This window comes from Heterodontus francisci, chromosome 34 (assembly GCF_036365525.1).
Source record: "Heterodontus francisci isolate sHetFra1 chromosome 34, sHetFra1.hap1, whole genome shotgun sequence".
In the NCBI taxonomy this organism is placed as follows: Eukaryota; Metazoa; Chordata; class Chondrichthyes; order Heterodontiformes; family Heterodontidae; genus Heterodontus; species Heterodontus francisci.
Window position 1 is genome coordinate 992,393 of NC_090404.1, and position 14,037 is coordinate 1,006,429.

A 14,037-nucleotide genomic window follows, 5' to 3' on the forward strand; every position below is an offset into this window, starting at 1 on the left:
TGACAGTACAGCACTCCTTCACTATTGATCCTCTGTCAGTGCAGCACTCCCTCAGTACTGACCCTCCAACAGTGCGGCACTCCCTCAGTACTGACCCTCCGACAGTGCGGCACTCCCTCAGTACTGACCCTCCGACGGTGCGGCACTCCCTCAGTACTAACCCGACAGTGCGGCGCTCCCTCAGTACTGACCCTCCAACAGTGCGGCACTCCCTCAGTACTGACCCTCCGACAGTGCGGCACTCCCTCAGTACTGACCCTCCAACAGTGCGGCACTCCCTCAGTACCGACCCTCAGACAGTGCGGCGCTCCCTCAGTACTGACCCTCCGACAGTGCGGCACTCCGTCAGTACCGACCCTCCGACAGTGCGGCGCTCCCTCAGTACTGACCCTCCGACAGTGCGGCGCTCCCTCAGTACTGACCCTCCAACAGTGCGGCACTCCCTCAGTACTGACCCTCCGAGAGTGCGGCGCTCCCTCAGTACCCGGATGCACTCACCGCCCTCCCAGTGGGTACAGAGTGACTGTACCCGGATACACTCACCGCTCTGCCCGTGGGTACAGAGTGACTGTACCCGGATACACTCACCGCCCTCCCAGTGGGTACAGGGTGACTGTACCCGGATACACTCACCGCCCTCCCAGTGGGTACAGGGTGACTGTACCCGGATACACTCACCGCTCTCCCCCTGGGTACAGAGTGACTGTACCCGGATACACTCACCACTCTCCCCCTGGGTACAGAGTGACTGTACCCGGATACACTCACCGCCCTCCCCGTGGGTACAGAGTGATTGTACCAGGATACACTCACCGCCCTCCCCGTGGGTACAGGGTGACTGTACCGGGATACACTCGCCGCCCTCCCCGTGGGTACAGGGTGACTGTACCCGGATACACTCACTGCCCTCCCCCTCCCCCTGCTGTGTCCTTACCTGAGTTTGCAGCGAATCCTCTGAAACACCATCTTCAATGCTTTGAATGTTCAGCTTGACGTCAGTGGATTTTACTGTCACCACATGATCCCCACGTTGTAGGACACCTTGTTGTGCTTCACGAGTGAAACAGATGATTGCACGTCAACACTAACAACTCGCATTTATATAATGTCCTTAACAGAATATGGGTGGCACAGTGGCGCAGTGGTTAGCACCGCAGCCTCACAGCTCCAGTGACCCGGGTTCAATTCTGGGTACTGCCTGTGTGGAGTTTGCAAGTTCTCCCTGTGTCTGCGTGGGTTTCCTCCGGGTGCTCCGGCTTCCTCCCACATGCCAAAGACTTGCAGGTTGATAGGTTAATTGGCCATTATAAATTGCCCATAGTATAGGTAGGTGGTAGGGAAATATAGGGACAGGTGGGGATGTGGTAGGAATATGGAATTAGTGTAGGATTAGTATAAATGGGTGGTTGATGGTCGGCACAGACTCTGTGGGCCGAAGGGCCTGTTTCAGTGCTGAATCTCTAACTAACTAATAACATCCTAAGGGGCTTCAGGGGAGCATAATATTTGCCACCGAGCCACACAAGGAGATATTAGGATGGGCAGGGCTGGGGGTGACCAAACCCTCGGTCAAATAGGTCAGTTTTAAGGAGCTGCTTACAGAAAAGAGAGAGGTGGAGAGGTTCAGAGAGGGAAATCCAGAGCTTAGGGCCCAGGCACGGCCACCAATGGTGGAGAGATGGGAATCGGGGGATGGGCAACAGGCTGGAATTGGTGGAGACAGAGATCTCGGAGGGTGGTGGGGGCTGGAGGAGGTTACAGAGATAGGGAGGGGTGTAGGGGCTTGAGGAGGTTACAGAGATAAGGAGGCGTGTGGGGGCTTGAGGAATTTACAGAGATACAGAGGGGTGTGGGGGTTGGAGGAGGTTACAGAGATAGGGAGGGTTGTAGGGGCTGGAGGAGGTTACAGCGATAGGAAGGGGTGTAGGGGCTGGAGGAGGTTACGGAGATAGGGAGGGGTGTAGGGGCTGGAGGAGATTACAGAGATAGGGAGGGTTGTAGGGGCTGGAGGAGGTTACAGCGATAGGAAGGGGTGTAGGGGCTGGAGGAGGTTACAGTGATAGGAAGTGGTGTAGGGGCTGGAGGAGGTTACAGAGATAGGGAGGGTTGTAGGGGCTGGAGGAGATTACAGAGATAGGAAGTGGTGTAGGGGCTGGAGGAGGTTACAGAGATAGGGAGGGGTGTAGGGGCTGGAGGAGATTACAGAGATAGGGAGGGTTGTAGGGGCTGGAGGAGGTTACAGTGATAGGAAGTGGTGTAGGGGCTGGAGGAGGTTACAGAGATAGGAAGGGGTGTAGGGGCTGGAGGAGGTTACAGAGATAGGGAGGGGTGTAGGGGCTGGAGGAGGTTACGGAGATAGGGAGGGGTGTAGGGGCTGGAGGACGTTACAGTGATAGGGAGGGTTGTAGGGGCTGGAGGAGGTTACAGAGATAGGGAGGGGTGTAGGGACTGGAGGAGGTTACAGAGATAGGGAGGGGTGTAGGGGCTGGAGGAGGTTACAGCGATAGGAAGGGGTGTAGGGGCTGGAGGAGGTTACAGAGATAGGGAGGGGTGTAGGGGCTGGAGGAGGTTACGGAGATAGGGAGGGGTGTAGGGGCTGGAGGAGGTTACAGAGATAGGGAGGGGTGTAGGGGCTGGAGGAGGTTACGGAGATAGGGAGGGGTGTAGGGGCTGGAGGACGTTACAGTGATAGGGAGGGTTGTAGGGGCTGGAGGAGGTTACAGAGATAGGGAGGGGTGTAGGGACTGGAGGAGGTTACAGAGATAGGGAGGGGTGTAGGGGCTGGAGAAGGTTACAGAGATAGGGAGGGGTGTAGGGGCTGGAGGAGGTTACAGAGATAGGGAGTGGTGTAGGGGCTGGAGGAGGTTACAGAGATAGGGAGGGGTGTAGGGGCTGGAGGAGGTTACAGAGATAGGGAGTGGTGTGGGGGCTGGAGGAGGTTACAGAGATAGGGAGGGGTGTGGGCGCTGGAGGAGGTTACAGAGATAGGGAGGGGTGTAGGCGCTGGAGGAGGTTACAGAGATAGGGAGGGGTGTAGGGGCTTGAGAAGGTTACAGAGATAGGGAGGGGTGTAGGGGCTGGAAGAGGTTACGGAGATAGGGAGGGGTGTAGGGGCTGGAGGAAGTTACAGTGATAGGGAGGAGGTTACAGAGATAGGGAGGGGTGTAGGGACTGGAGGAGGTTACAGAGATAGGGAGGGGTGTAGGGGCTGGAGGAGATTACAGAGATAGGGAGGGTTGTAGGGGCTGGAGGAGGTTACAGCGATAGGAAGGGGTGTAGGGGCTGGAGGAGGTTACAGTGATAGGAAGTGGTGTAGGGGCTGGAGGAGGTTACAGAGACAGGAAGGGGTGTAGGGGCTGGAGGAGGTTACAGTGATAGGAAATGGTGTAGGGGCTGGAGGAGGTTACAGAGATAGGGAGGGGTGTAGGGGCTGGAGGAGGTTACAGCGATAGGAAGGGGTGTAGGGGCTGGAGGAGGTTACAGAGATAGGGAGGGGTGTAGGGGCTGGAGGAGGTTACGGAGAAAGGGAGGTGTGTAGGGGCTGGAGGAAGTTACAGTGATAGGGAGGGTTGTAGGGGCTGGAGGAGGTTACAGAGATAGGGAGGGGTGTAGGGGCTGGAGAAGGTTACAGAGATAGGGAGGGGTGTAGGGGCTGGAGGAGGTTACAGAGATAGGGAGTGGTGTAGGGGCTGGAGGAGGTTACAGAGATAGGGAGTGGTGTAGGGGCTGGAGGAGGTTACAGAGATAGGGAGGGGTGTGGGCGCTGGAGGAGGTTACAGAGATAGGGAGGGGTGTAGGGGCTTGAGAAGGTTACAGAGATAGGGAGGGGTGTAGGGGCTGGAGGAAGTTACAGTGATAGGGAGGGTTGTAGGGGCTGGAGGAGGTTACAGAGATAGGGAGGGGTGTAGGGACTGGAGGAGGTTACAGAGATAGGGAGGGGTGTAGGGGCTGGAGAAGGTTACAGAGATAGGGAGGGGTGTAGGGGCTGGAGGAGGTTACAGAGATAGGGAGTGGTGTAGGGGCTGGAGGAGGTTACAGAGATAGGGAGGGGTGTAGGGGCTGGAGGAGGTTACAGAGATAGGGAGTGGTGTAGGCGCTGGAGGAGGTTACAGAGATAGGGAGGGGTGTAGGCGCTGGAGGAGGTTACAGAGATAGGGAGGGGTGTAGGCGCTGGAGGAGGTTACAGAGATAGGGAGGGGTGTAGGGGCTTGAGAAGGTTACAGAGATAGGGAGGGGTGTAGGGGCTGGAGAAGGTTACAGAGATAGGGAGGGGTGTAGGGGCTGGAGGAGGTTACAGAGATAGGGAGTGGTGTAGGGGCTGGAGGAGGTTACAGAGATAGGGAGTGGTGTAGGGGCTGGAGGAGGTTACAGAGATAGGGAGGGGTGTGGGCGCTGGAGGAGGTTACAGAGATAGGGAGGGGTGTAGGCGCTGGAGGAGGTGACAGAGATAGGGAGGGGTGTAGGGGCTTGAGAAGGTTACAGAGATAGGGAGGGGTGTAGGGGCTGGAGGAGGTTACGGAGATAGGGAGGGGTGTAGGGGCTGGAGGAAGTTACAGTGATAGGGAGGGTTGTAGGGGCTGGAGGAGGTTACAGAGATAGGGAGGGGTGTAGGGACTGGAGGAGGTTACAGAGATAGGGAGGGGTGTAGGGGCTGGAGAAGGTTACAGAGATAGGGAGGGGTGTAGGGGCTGGAGGAGGTTACAGAGATAGGGAGTGGTGTAGGGGCTGGAGGAGGTTACAGAGATAGGGAGGGGTGTAGGGGCTGGAGGAGGTTACAGAGATAGGGAGTGGTGTAGGGGCTGGAGGAGGTTACAGAGATAGGGAGGGGTGTAGGCGCTGGAGGAGGTTACAGAGATAGGGAGGGGTGTAGGCGCTGGAGGAGGTTACAGAGATAGGGAGGGGTGTAGGCGCTGGAGGAGATTACAGAGATAGGGAGGGGTGTAGGGGCTTGAGAAGGTTACAGAGATAGGGAGGGGTGTAGGCGCTGGAGGAGGTTACAGAGATAGGGAGGGGTGGAGGGGCTTGAGAAGGTTACAGAGATAGGGAGGGGTGTAGGGGCTGGAGGAGGTTACAGAGATAGGGAGGGGTGTATGGGCTGGAGGAGGTTACAGCGATAGGGAGGGGCAAGTCCCTGGAGGCATTTCAAAACAAGGGTGAGAAGTGTAAAATCCAGGCGCTAATGAGTACAGCACTGCTGGGTGAAAAGGATTTGGTACAAGTTGGGAAACGGGCAGCAGATTTTTAATAACCTTAACTTTACGGAGGGTAGAATTTGGAAGAGCAGCCAGCAGTGTGTTGGAATAGTCAAGTTAAGAGGTAATGAGGGCATGAATGAGAGTTTCAGCAGCCGATGAGCTGAGACAGGGGCGAAGTTGCTTGATTTTACAGAGGTGGAAAATGGCAGCCTTAGTGATGGCACCAATGTGAGGTCGGACGCTGATCTCCTGGTCAAATATAATTCCAGCATTGTGAACAGTACAGTTCAGCCTCAGGACAGTTGCCAGGGAGAGGGATGGATTCAGTAGTGAGGGAACGGAGTTTGGAGCAGGGACCAAAAACAACGACTTCAGTCTTCCCAATATTCAGAGGAAATTTTTGCTCATCCAGTATGGGATGTGGGATAAGCAGTCTGATAATTTAGTAACAGTGGAAGGGTCGAGGGAGGTGGTGGTGAGGTAGAGCTGAGTGTTGTCAGTGTCCATGTGAAAACTAACGCAGTGCTTTTGGATGATGTCGTCGAGGGGCAGCATGTAGATGAGAAATAGGAGGGGCCTAAGAATAGATCCTTGAGGGACACCAGAGGTAACGGAGAGGGAGCAGGAGGAGATTCTCAGTCTATGATTGGATAGTTAAGAATGGAAACAGGTGAGAACAGTCCCACCCAGCTGGACGATAGTGGAGAGGTGTGGGAGGAGGATGGTTTGGTCAACAGTGTCAAAGACTGTTGGAGAAGGACAAGGAGAGAATGGTTAACTTTGTCACAGTCACATAGATGTTATTTGTGACTTTGATCAGAGTTACTTCAGTACTGTGGTAGGGACAGAAACCTGATTGGAAACATGGAGTTCTGGGAAAGATGGGAATGGATTTCGGAGGAGACAACATGTTCAAGAACTGTGGAGAGGAAAGGGAGGTTAGAGATGGTAGGGTAGGTATAAGGATTGAAGATTCAAGGGAAGAACTGTGGAGAGGAAAGGGAGGTTAGAGATGGGAGGGTAGATATATGGATTGAAGATTCAAGGGAAGAACTGTAGAGAGGAAAGGGAGGTTAGAGATGGAGCGGTAGATATAAGGATTGAAGATTCAAGGGAAGAACTGTGGAGAGGAAAGTGAGGTTAGAGATGGAGCAGTAGTGATAAGGATTGAAGATTCAAGGGAAGAACTGCGGAGAGGAAAGGGAGGTTAGAGATGGAGCAGTAGTTATAAGGATTGAAGATTCAAGAGAAGAACTGCGGAGAGGAAAGGGAGGTTAGGGATGGAGCGGTAGTTATAAGGATTGAAGATTCAAGGGAAGAACTGTGGAGAGGAAAGGGAGGTTAGCGATGAGAGGGTAGTTATAAGGATTGAAGATTCAAGGGAAGAACTGTGGAGAGGAAAGCGAGGTTAGAGATGGGAGGGTAGTTATAAGGAATGAAGATTCAAGGGAAGATCTGTGGAGAGGAAAGGGAGGTTAGAGATGGAGCGGTAGTTATAAGGATTAAAGATTCAAGGGAAGAACTGTGGAGAGGAAAGGGAGGTTAGCGATGAGAGGGTAGTTATAAGGATTGAAGATTCAAGGGAAGAACTGTGGAGAGGAAAGCGAGGTTAGAGATGGGAGGGTAGTGATAAGGATTGAAGATTCAAGGGAAGAACTGCGGAGAGGAAAGGGAGGTTAGAGATGGAGCGGTAGTTATAAGGATTGAAGATTCAAGGGAAGAACTGTAGAGAGGAAAGGGAGGTTAGAGATGGAGCGGTAGTTATAAGGATTGAAGATTCAAGGGAAGAACTGCGGAGAGGAAAGGGAGGTTAGAGATGGAGCGTAGTTATAAGGATTGAAGATTCAAGAGGAGAACTGCGGGGAGGAAAGGGAGGTTAGAGATGGAGTCTTAGTTATAAGGATTGAAGATTCAAGAGAAGAACTGCGGAGAGGAAAGGGAGGTTAGAGATGGAGCGGTAGTTATAAGGATTGAAGATTCAAGGGAAGAACTGTGGAGAGGAAAGGGAGGTTAGAGATGGGAGGGTAGTTATAAGGAATGAAAATTCAAGGGAAGATCTGTGGAGAGGAAAGGGAGGTTAGAGATGAGAGGGTAGTTATAAGGATTGAAGATTCAAGGGAAGAACAGTGGAGAGGAAAGGGAGGTTAGAGATGGGAGGGTAGTTATAAGGAATGAAAATTCAAGGGAAGATCTGTGGAAAGGAAAGGGAGGTTAGAGATGAGAGGGTAGTTATAAGGATTGAAGATTCAAGGGAAGAACAGTGGAGAGGAAAGGGAGGTTAGAGATGGAGCGGTAGTTATAAGGATTGAAGATTAAAGGGAAGAACTGCGGAGAGGAAAGGGAGATTAGAGATGGGAGGGTAGTTATAAGGAATGAAGATTCAAGGGAAGATCTGTGGAGAGGAAAGGGAGGTTAGAGATGGAGCGGTAGTTATAAGGATTGAAGATTCAAGGGAAGAACTGTGGAGAGGAAAGGGAGGTTAGAGATGGAGCGGTAGTTATAAGGATTGAAGATTCAAGGGAAGAACTGCGGAGAGGAAAGGGAGGTTAGAGATGGAGCAGTAGTGATAAGGATTGAAGATTCAAGGGAAGAACTGCGGAGAGGAAAGGGAGGTTAGAGATGGAGCGGTAGTTATAAGGATTGAAGATTCAAGAGAAGAACTGCGGAGAGGAAAGGGAGGTTAGAGATGGAGCGGTAGTGATAAGGATTGAAGATTCAAGGGAAGAACTGCGGAGAGGAAAGGGAGGTTAGAGATGGAGCGGTAGTTATAAGGATTGAAGTTTCAAGGGAAGAACTGTGGAGAGGAAAGGGAGGTTAGAGATGGAGCGGTAGTTATAAGTATTGAAGATTCAAGGGAAGAACTGCGGAGAGGAAAGGGAGAATAGAGATGGGAGGGTAGTTATAAGGATTGAAGATTCAAGGGAAGAACTGTGGAGAGGAAAGGGATGTTAGAGATGGGAGGGTAGTTATAAGGAATGAAGATTCAAGGGAAGATCTGTGGAGAGGAAAGGGAGGTTAGAGATGGAGCGGTAGTTATAAGGATTGAAGATTCAAGGGAAGAACTGTGGAGAGGAAAGGGATGTTAGAGATGGGAGGGTAGTTATAAGGAATGAAGATTCAAGGGAAGAACTGTGGAGAGGAAAGGGAGGTTAGCGATGAGAGGGTAGTTATAAGGATTGAAGATTCAAGGGAAGAACAGTGGAGAGGAAAGGGAGGTTAGAGATGGGAGGGTAGTTATAAGGAATGAAAATTCAAGGGAAGATCTGTGGAGAGGAAAGGGAGGTTAGAGATGAGAGGGTAGTTATAAGGATTGAAGATTCAAGGGAAGAACAGTGGAGAGGAAAGGGAGGTTAGAGATGGAGCGGTAGTTATAAGGATTGAAGATTAAAGGGAAGAACTGCGGAGAGGAAAGGGAGATTAGAGATGGGAGGGTAGTTATAAGGAATGAAGATTCAAGGGAAGATCTGTGGAGAGGAAAGGGAGGTTAGAGATGGAGCGGTAGTTATAAGGATTGAAGATTCAAGGGAAGAACTGTGGAGAGGAAAGGGAGGTTAGAGATGGAGCGGTAGTTATAAGGATTGAAGATTCAAGAGAAGAACTGCGGAGAGGAAAGGGAGGTTAGGGATGGAGCGGTAGTTATAAGGATTGAAGATTCAAGGGAAGAACTGCGGAGAGGAAAGGGAGGTTAGAGATGGAGCGGTTGGTTATAAGGATTGAAGATTCAAGGGAAGAACTGCGGAGAGGAAAGGGATGTTAGAGACGGGCGGGTAGTTTGCAAGGACAGTAGAATCGAAGGATCCTTTTTGAGGAAAGGGTGATGATGGCAGATTTGGAGGAGAAACAGTACCTGAGAAGAGAGAGCCATTCACAATAGCAGTTAACATGAGAGTTAGGAAGGGAAAAAGGTGCAGTCAGTGGCACGGTTAGTGATGTCCCCACTCCTGGTGCAGAGAGGAACTTGCACTGTCGGAGGGTCAGTACTGAGGGAGTGCCGCACTGTCGGAGGGTCAGTACTGAGGGAGTGCCTCACTGTCAGAGAGTCAGTACTGAAGGAGTGCCGCACTGTCAGAGGGTCAGTACTGAAGGAGTGCCGCACTGTCAGAGGGTCAGTACTGAGGGAGTGCCTCACTGTCAGAGGGTCAGTACTGACGGAGTGCCTCATGTCGGAGGGTCAGTACTGAGGGAGTGCCGCACTGTCGGAGGGTCAGTACTGAGGGAGTGCCTCACTGTCAGAGGGTCAGTACTGAAGGAGTGCCGCACTGTCAGAGGGTCAGTCCTGAAGGAGTGCCTCACTGTCAGAGGGTCAGTACTGAGGGAGTGCCTCACTGTCAGAGGGTCAGTACTGAGGGAGTGCCTCACTGTCGGAGGGTCAGTACTGAGGGAGTGCCACACTGTCGGAGGGTCAGTACTGAGGGAGTGCCTCACTGTCAGAGGGTCAGTACTGAAGGAGTGCCGCACTGTCAGAGGGTCAGTCCTGAAGGAGTGCCTCACTGTCAGAGGGTCAGTATTGAGGGAGTGCCTCACTGTCAGAGGGTCAATACTGAGGGAGTGCCTCACTGTCAGAGGGTCAGTACTGAGGGAGTGCCTCATTGTCGGAGGGTCAGTACTGACGGAGTGCCGCACTGTCGGAGGGAGTGCCGCACTGTCGGAGGGTCAGTACTGAAGGAGTGCCTCACTGTCAGAGGGTCAGTACTGAGGGAGTGCCACACTGTCAGAGGGTCAGTACTGAGGGAATGCTGCACTGTCGGAGGGTCAGTACTGAGGGAGTGCTGCACTGTCGGAGGGTCAGTACTGAGGGAGTGCCTCACTGTCAGAGGGTCAGTACTGAGGGAGTGCCTCACTGTCAGAGGGTCAGTACTGAGGGAGTTCCTCACTGTCAGAGGGTCAGTACTGAGGGAGTGCTGCACTGTTGGAGGGTCAGTACTGAGGGAGTGCCTCACTGTCAGAGGGTCAGTACTGAGGGAGTGCCTCATTGTCGGAGGGTCAGTACTGACGGAGTGCCGCACTGTCGGAGGGAGTGCCGCGCTGTCGGAGGGTCAGTACTGAAGGAGTGCCTCACTGTCAAAGGGTCAGTACTGAGGGAGTGCCACACTGTCAGAGGGTCAGTACTGAGGGAGTGCTGCACTGTCGGAGGGTCAGTACTGAGGGAGTGCTGCACTGTCAGAGGGTCAGTACTGAGGGAGTGCCTCACTGTCAGAGGGTCAGTACTGAGGGAGTGCCTCACTGTCAGAGGGTCGGTACTGAGGGAGTTCCTCACTGTCAGAGGGTCAGTACTGAGGGAGTGCTGCACTGTTGGAGGGTCAGTACTGAGGGAGTGATGCACTGTTGGAGGGTCAGTACTGAGGGAGTGCCTCACTGTCTGACCCTCTGACAGTGCAGTATTTATCCAACCAACAGCACTGAAAGTGTTTATTTGATTATCACATTGCAGGTGATGGGATCTTGCTGTGCGTAGATTGCCTGCCACGTTTGCTACATCAGAGCATGTAACTACAGCTGCAACATCCTTCACTGGCTGTACAATGTTCCCAGGCTGTGAAAGGCACTATAGAAATGCAATGTTTTTTCACACTTCTCTTATTCCAACCATTGTCATGCAGCGAATCGCAGGCTGACTTGGTTTGTGTTCACGGTTTTTCCTATTCTACATACTGCATATGTTCACACATCTGCGTTCTTGGCTTCGTGTAGTTTTTTTTGTGAATTTTGTTTGGTGTGAGGCGATGAGAACTTGTATAGAACCTTGGTTAGACCGCACCTGGAGTAGTGTGTGCAGTTTTGGTCCCCTTACCTTAGGAAGGATATTATTGCCATAGAGGGAGTGCAACGAAGGTTCACCAGACTTGTTCCCGGGATGGTGGGATTGTCTTATGGAGAGAGATTGGGGAAACTGGGCCTGTATTCTCTTGAGTTTCGAAGAATGAGAGGTGATCTCATTGAAACTTACAAAATTCTTACAGGGATAGACAGGGTAGATGCAGGTAAGATGTATACCCTGGTTGGGGAGTCTAGAACCAGGGGACACAATTTCAAAATAAGGGGGAAGCCATTTAGGACTGAGATGAGGAGAAATGTCTTTACTCAGAGGGTTGTGAATCTTTGGAATTCTCTACCCCAGAGGGCTGTGGAAGCTCAGTCATTGAGTTTTTAAAAATTCATTCATGGACTATGGGTGTCACTGGCCAGGCCAGCATTTATTACCCATTCCTAATTGCCCTTGAGAAGGTGGTGGTGAGCTGCCTTCTTGAACCACTGCAGTCCATGTGGGGTAGGTGTACCCACAGTGCTGTTTGGAAGGGAGTTCCAGGATTTTGACTCAGTGACAGTGAAGGAACGGCGATATAGTTCCAAGTCAGGATGGTGTACGGCTTGGAGGGGAACTTGCAGGTGGCGGTGTGCCCATGTATTTGCTGCCCTTGTCCTTCTAGTTGGTAGAGGTTGCAGGTTTGGAAGGTGCTGTCTAAGGAGTCTTGGTGCATTGCTGCAGTGCATCTTGTAGATGGTACACACTGCTGCCACTGTGCGTCAGTGGTGGAGGGAGTGAATGGTTGTAGATGGGGTGCCAATCAAGCGGGCTGCTTTGTCCTGGATGGTGTCGAGCATCTTGAGTGTTGTTGGAGCTGCACCCATCCAGGCAAGTGGAGAGTATTCCATCACACTCTTGACTTGTGCCTTGTAGATGGTGGACAGGCTTTGGGGAGTCAGGAAGTGAGTTACTCGCCTCAGGATTCCTAGCCTCTGACCTGCTCTTGTAGCCACAGTATTTATATGGCTACTCCAGTTCAGTTTCTGGTCAATGGTGGCCCCTAGGATGTTGATAGTGGGGGATTCAGCGATGGTAACGCCGTTGAATATCAAGGGGAGATGGTTAGATTCTCTCTTGTTGGAGATGGTCATTGCCTGGTACTTGTGTGGCGCGAATGTTACTTGCCACTTATCAGCCCAAGCCTGGATATTGTCCAGGTCTTGCTGCATTTCTACACGGACTGCTTCAGTATCTGAGGAGTCGCGAATGGTGCTGAACATTGTGCAATCATCAGCGAACATCCCCACTTCTGACCTTATGATTGAAGGAAGGCTTAAAGCAGAGATTGACAGATTTCTAAATGTCAATGACATAAGGAGATAAGAAGATAGTGTGGGAAAAAGGCATTGACGTGGATGATCAGGCATGATGGTACTGAATGGCGGGGCAGGTACGTGGGGCTCACCTGGCCTACACTTTCTACTGTTCCTTACTGAGGTCCCTCACGGCTCTTCGTGCCCCTGAGCCTGGGCGATCAGAATTCATCCTGGCGTTTTCGTGGAGGGAAAGGCACGTTGTATTTCAGAAAGAGGACAACGTGCAGTTATTTAACCAGCGCCCTCCACAACTCAGCACGTCTCTGATGCAGCAATTTGTAAAGCAGCCCAAATGCTGCACAGCAAGATCCCACAAACAGCCATGATGATGTCATTTGATTTTTAAAACCACTGAGGCTGGGTTGAGAGATCAATACTGGGCCCAGGACAGAGTGGGGAGGGGGAAAGTCCCCCCAACCGACCATTCCCCAAGTCGGCACCTCCGACAGTGCAGCGCTCCCTCTGTGCTGGATTAAAGTGGCTGCAGCCTCTGGCGACACAAACACTGAGCAGTCCTTTACTTTCACTTTCCAGCTAAAGTGCAAAAACGAAAGCAGTTTCCGAGAAACAAAAAGGGCTGGCACCCATTTACTTTCGATTTGCTGTTGAATAAAAGGGTGATTTTAAACTCGCACTGCTTCGTGCGAGCAGACCGACCCCCACCCCCCCACCCCACCCCAGTAGTGCACAGAAGTCAGAGGGTGAGGGATGACCTTACCTTGCCTCTCCTGGAAATACACTCTGAAGGTGGTCTCGGTTAACTGGTTCACTTGGCATTCTCCTCCGCCAGACTTCCTCCGAATACTGAAATATCTCCGCAGGCTCTTCTCCAGCCCCTCACTCGCTGCTGAAACCTCCACCAGAATGGGGAAGGGTCCCTGGCTCATCCTGGAGCTTCCCTTCCCTTCCCTCCACCCTGCTTTTCAAACTTCTTGGGTCTCTCTCCCTCTCTCTACAGGCACTTTCCCTTCCTTCCTTCAAAGCACACCTTCACTCACCTCCTCAAACAGCAGGAAGAGGCATCCCTTGGAGGGGTAGGATGGGAACTCTTGATGGGACAGAGTTGGGAGGACCCCCTCCCCCCTCCACTACCACTCTGGCAGACTCCGGCTGTTTGAAACAATTTGACCAAATTTCCCCCTGGCAAGTCTGTGCCCCTTCAGAACCTGTCCCTGGGCTCTTGGGGAAGGCAGGGTTTCTGCAAGGGCAGGTCAGGGAGTCAAACCCAAACAGTCAGCAAACAGGAAAACTACTTTCTCCCCTCCCCTCACTCACTCCATCACTCACTCACTCCATCACTCCCTCACTCACTCGTCCATCCTCATTCTTGCAAACTGTGAATTTTAAATATCTGACACGCCCCCTCCCTCTCAAAGACACGCCTCTCACTTTCAACCTTTAGCTTCTGACTGGCAAAAGCATAAACTACAAGTGTTTTAGCTCCAGCTTGCTTTTTCAACATGAAACGCCAACCCCCCCCCCCCCGCCCCCCACCCTCCCCCATGACCACACCCGACTCTTGCTTTTAGGAACAATCACAGAATTGTTACAGAGCAGAAGGGGGCCATTCGGCCCATCGTGCCCACACAGGCTTTCAGAAAGAACAATTCAGCGAGTGCCATTCCCCTGCCTTCTCCCGGTAACCCTGCACGTTCTTCCTTTTCAGATATGTTTAATTCCCAATTGAATATCTTTCACTGAACCTGCCTCCACCACATTC

General features: G+C 52.1%; 1 protein-coding gene across 2 annotated transcripts in view; it reads right to left on the reverse strand.

Annotated features, from left to right (window-relative positions):
• LOC137348905 (protein mono-ADP-ribosyltransferase PARP14-like) overlaps window positions 1-13,672 on the reverse strand; it is a 151,620-nt gene extending 137,948 nt beyond the window's left edge. The window contains exons 1-2 of one of the 2 annotated variants that reach the window (XM_068014136.1): window positions 13,036-13,672; window positions 935-1,050 (exon numbers count right to left, since the gene is read on the reverse strand). In XM_068014136.1, the coding sequence (XP_067870237.1) occupies window positions 935-1,050; window positions 13,036-13,204 (285 nt within the window). In that variant the 5' untranslated portion in view covers window positions 13,205-13,672. The remainder of the gene's footprint in view (window positions 1-934; window positions 1,051-13,035) is intronic. The other variant, XM_068014135.1, reaches the window with a different exon arrangement.
• Between the last annotated feature and the right edge of the window lie 365 nt (window positions 13,673-14,037).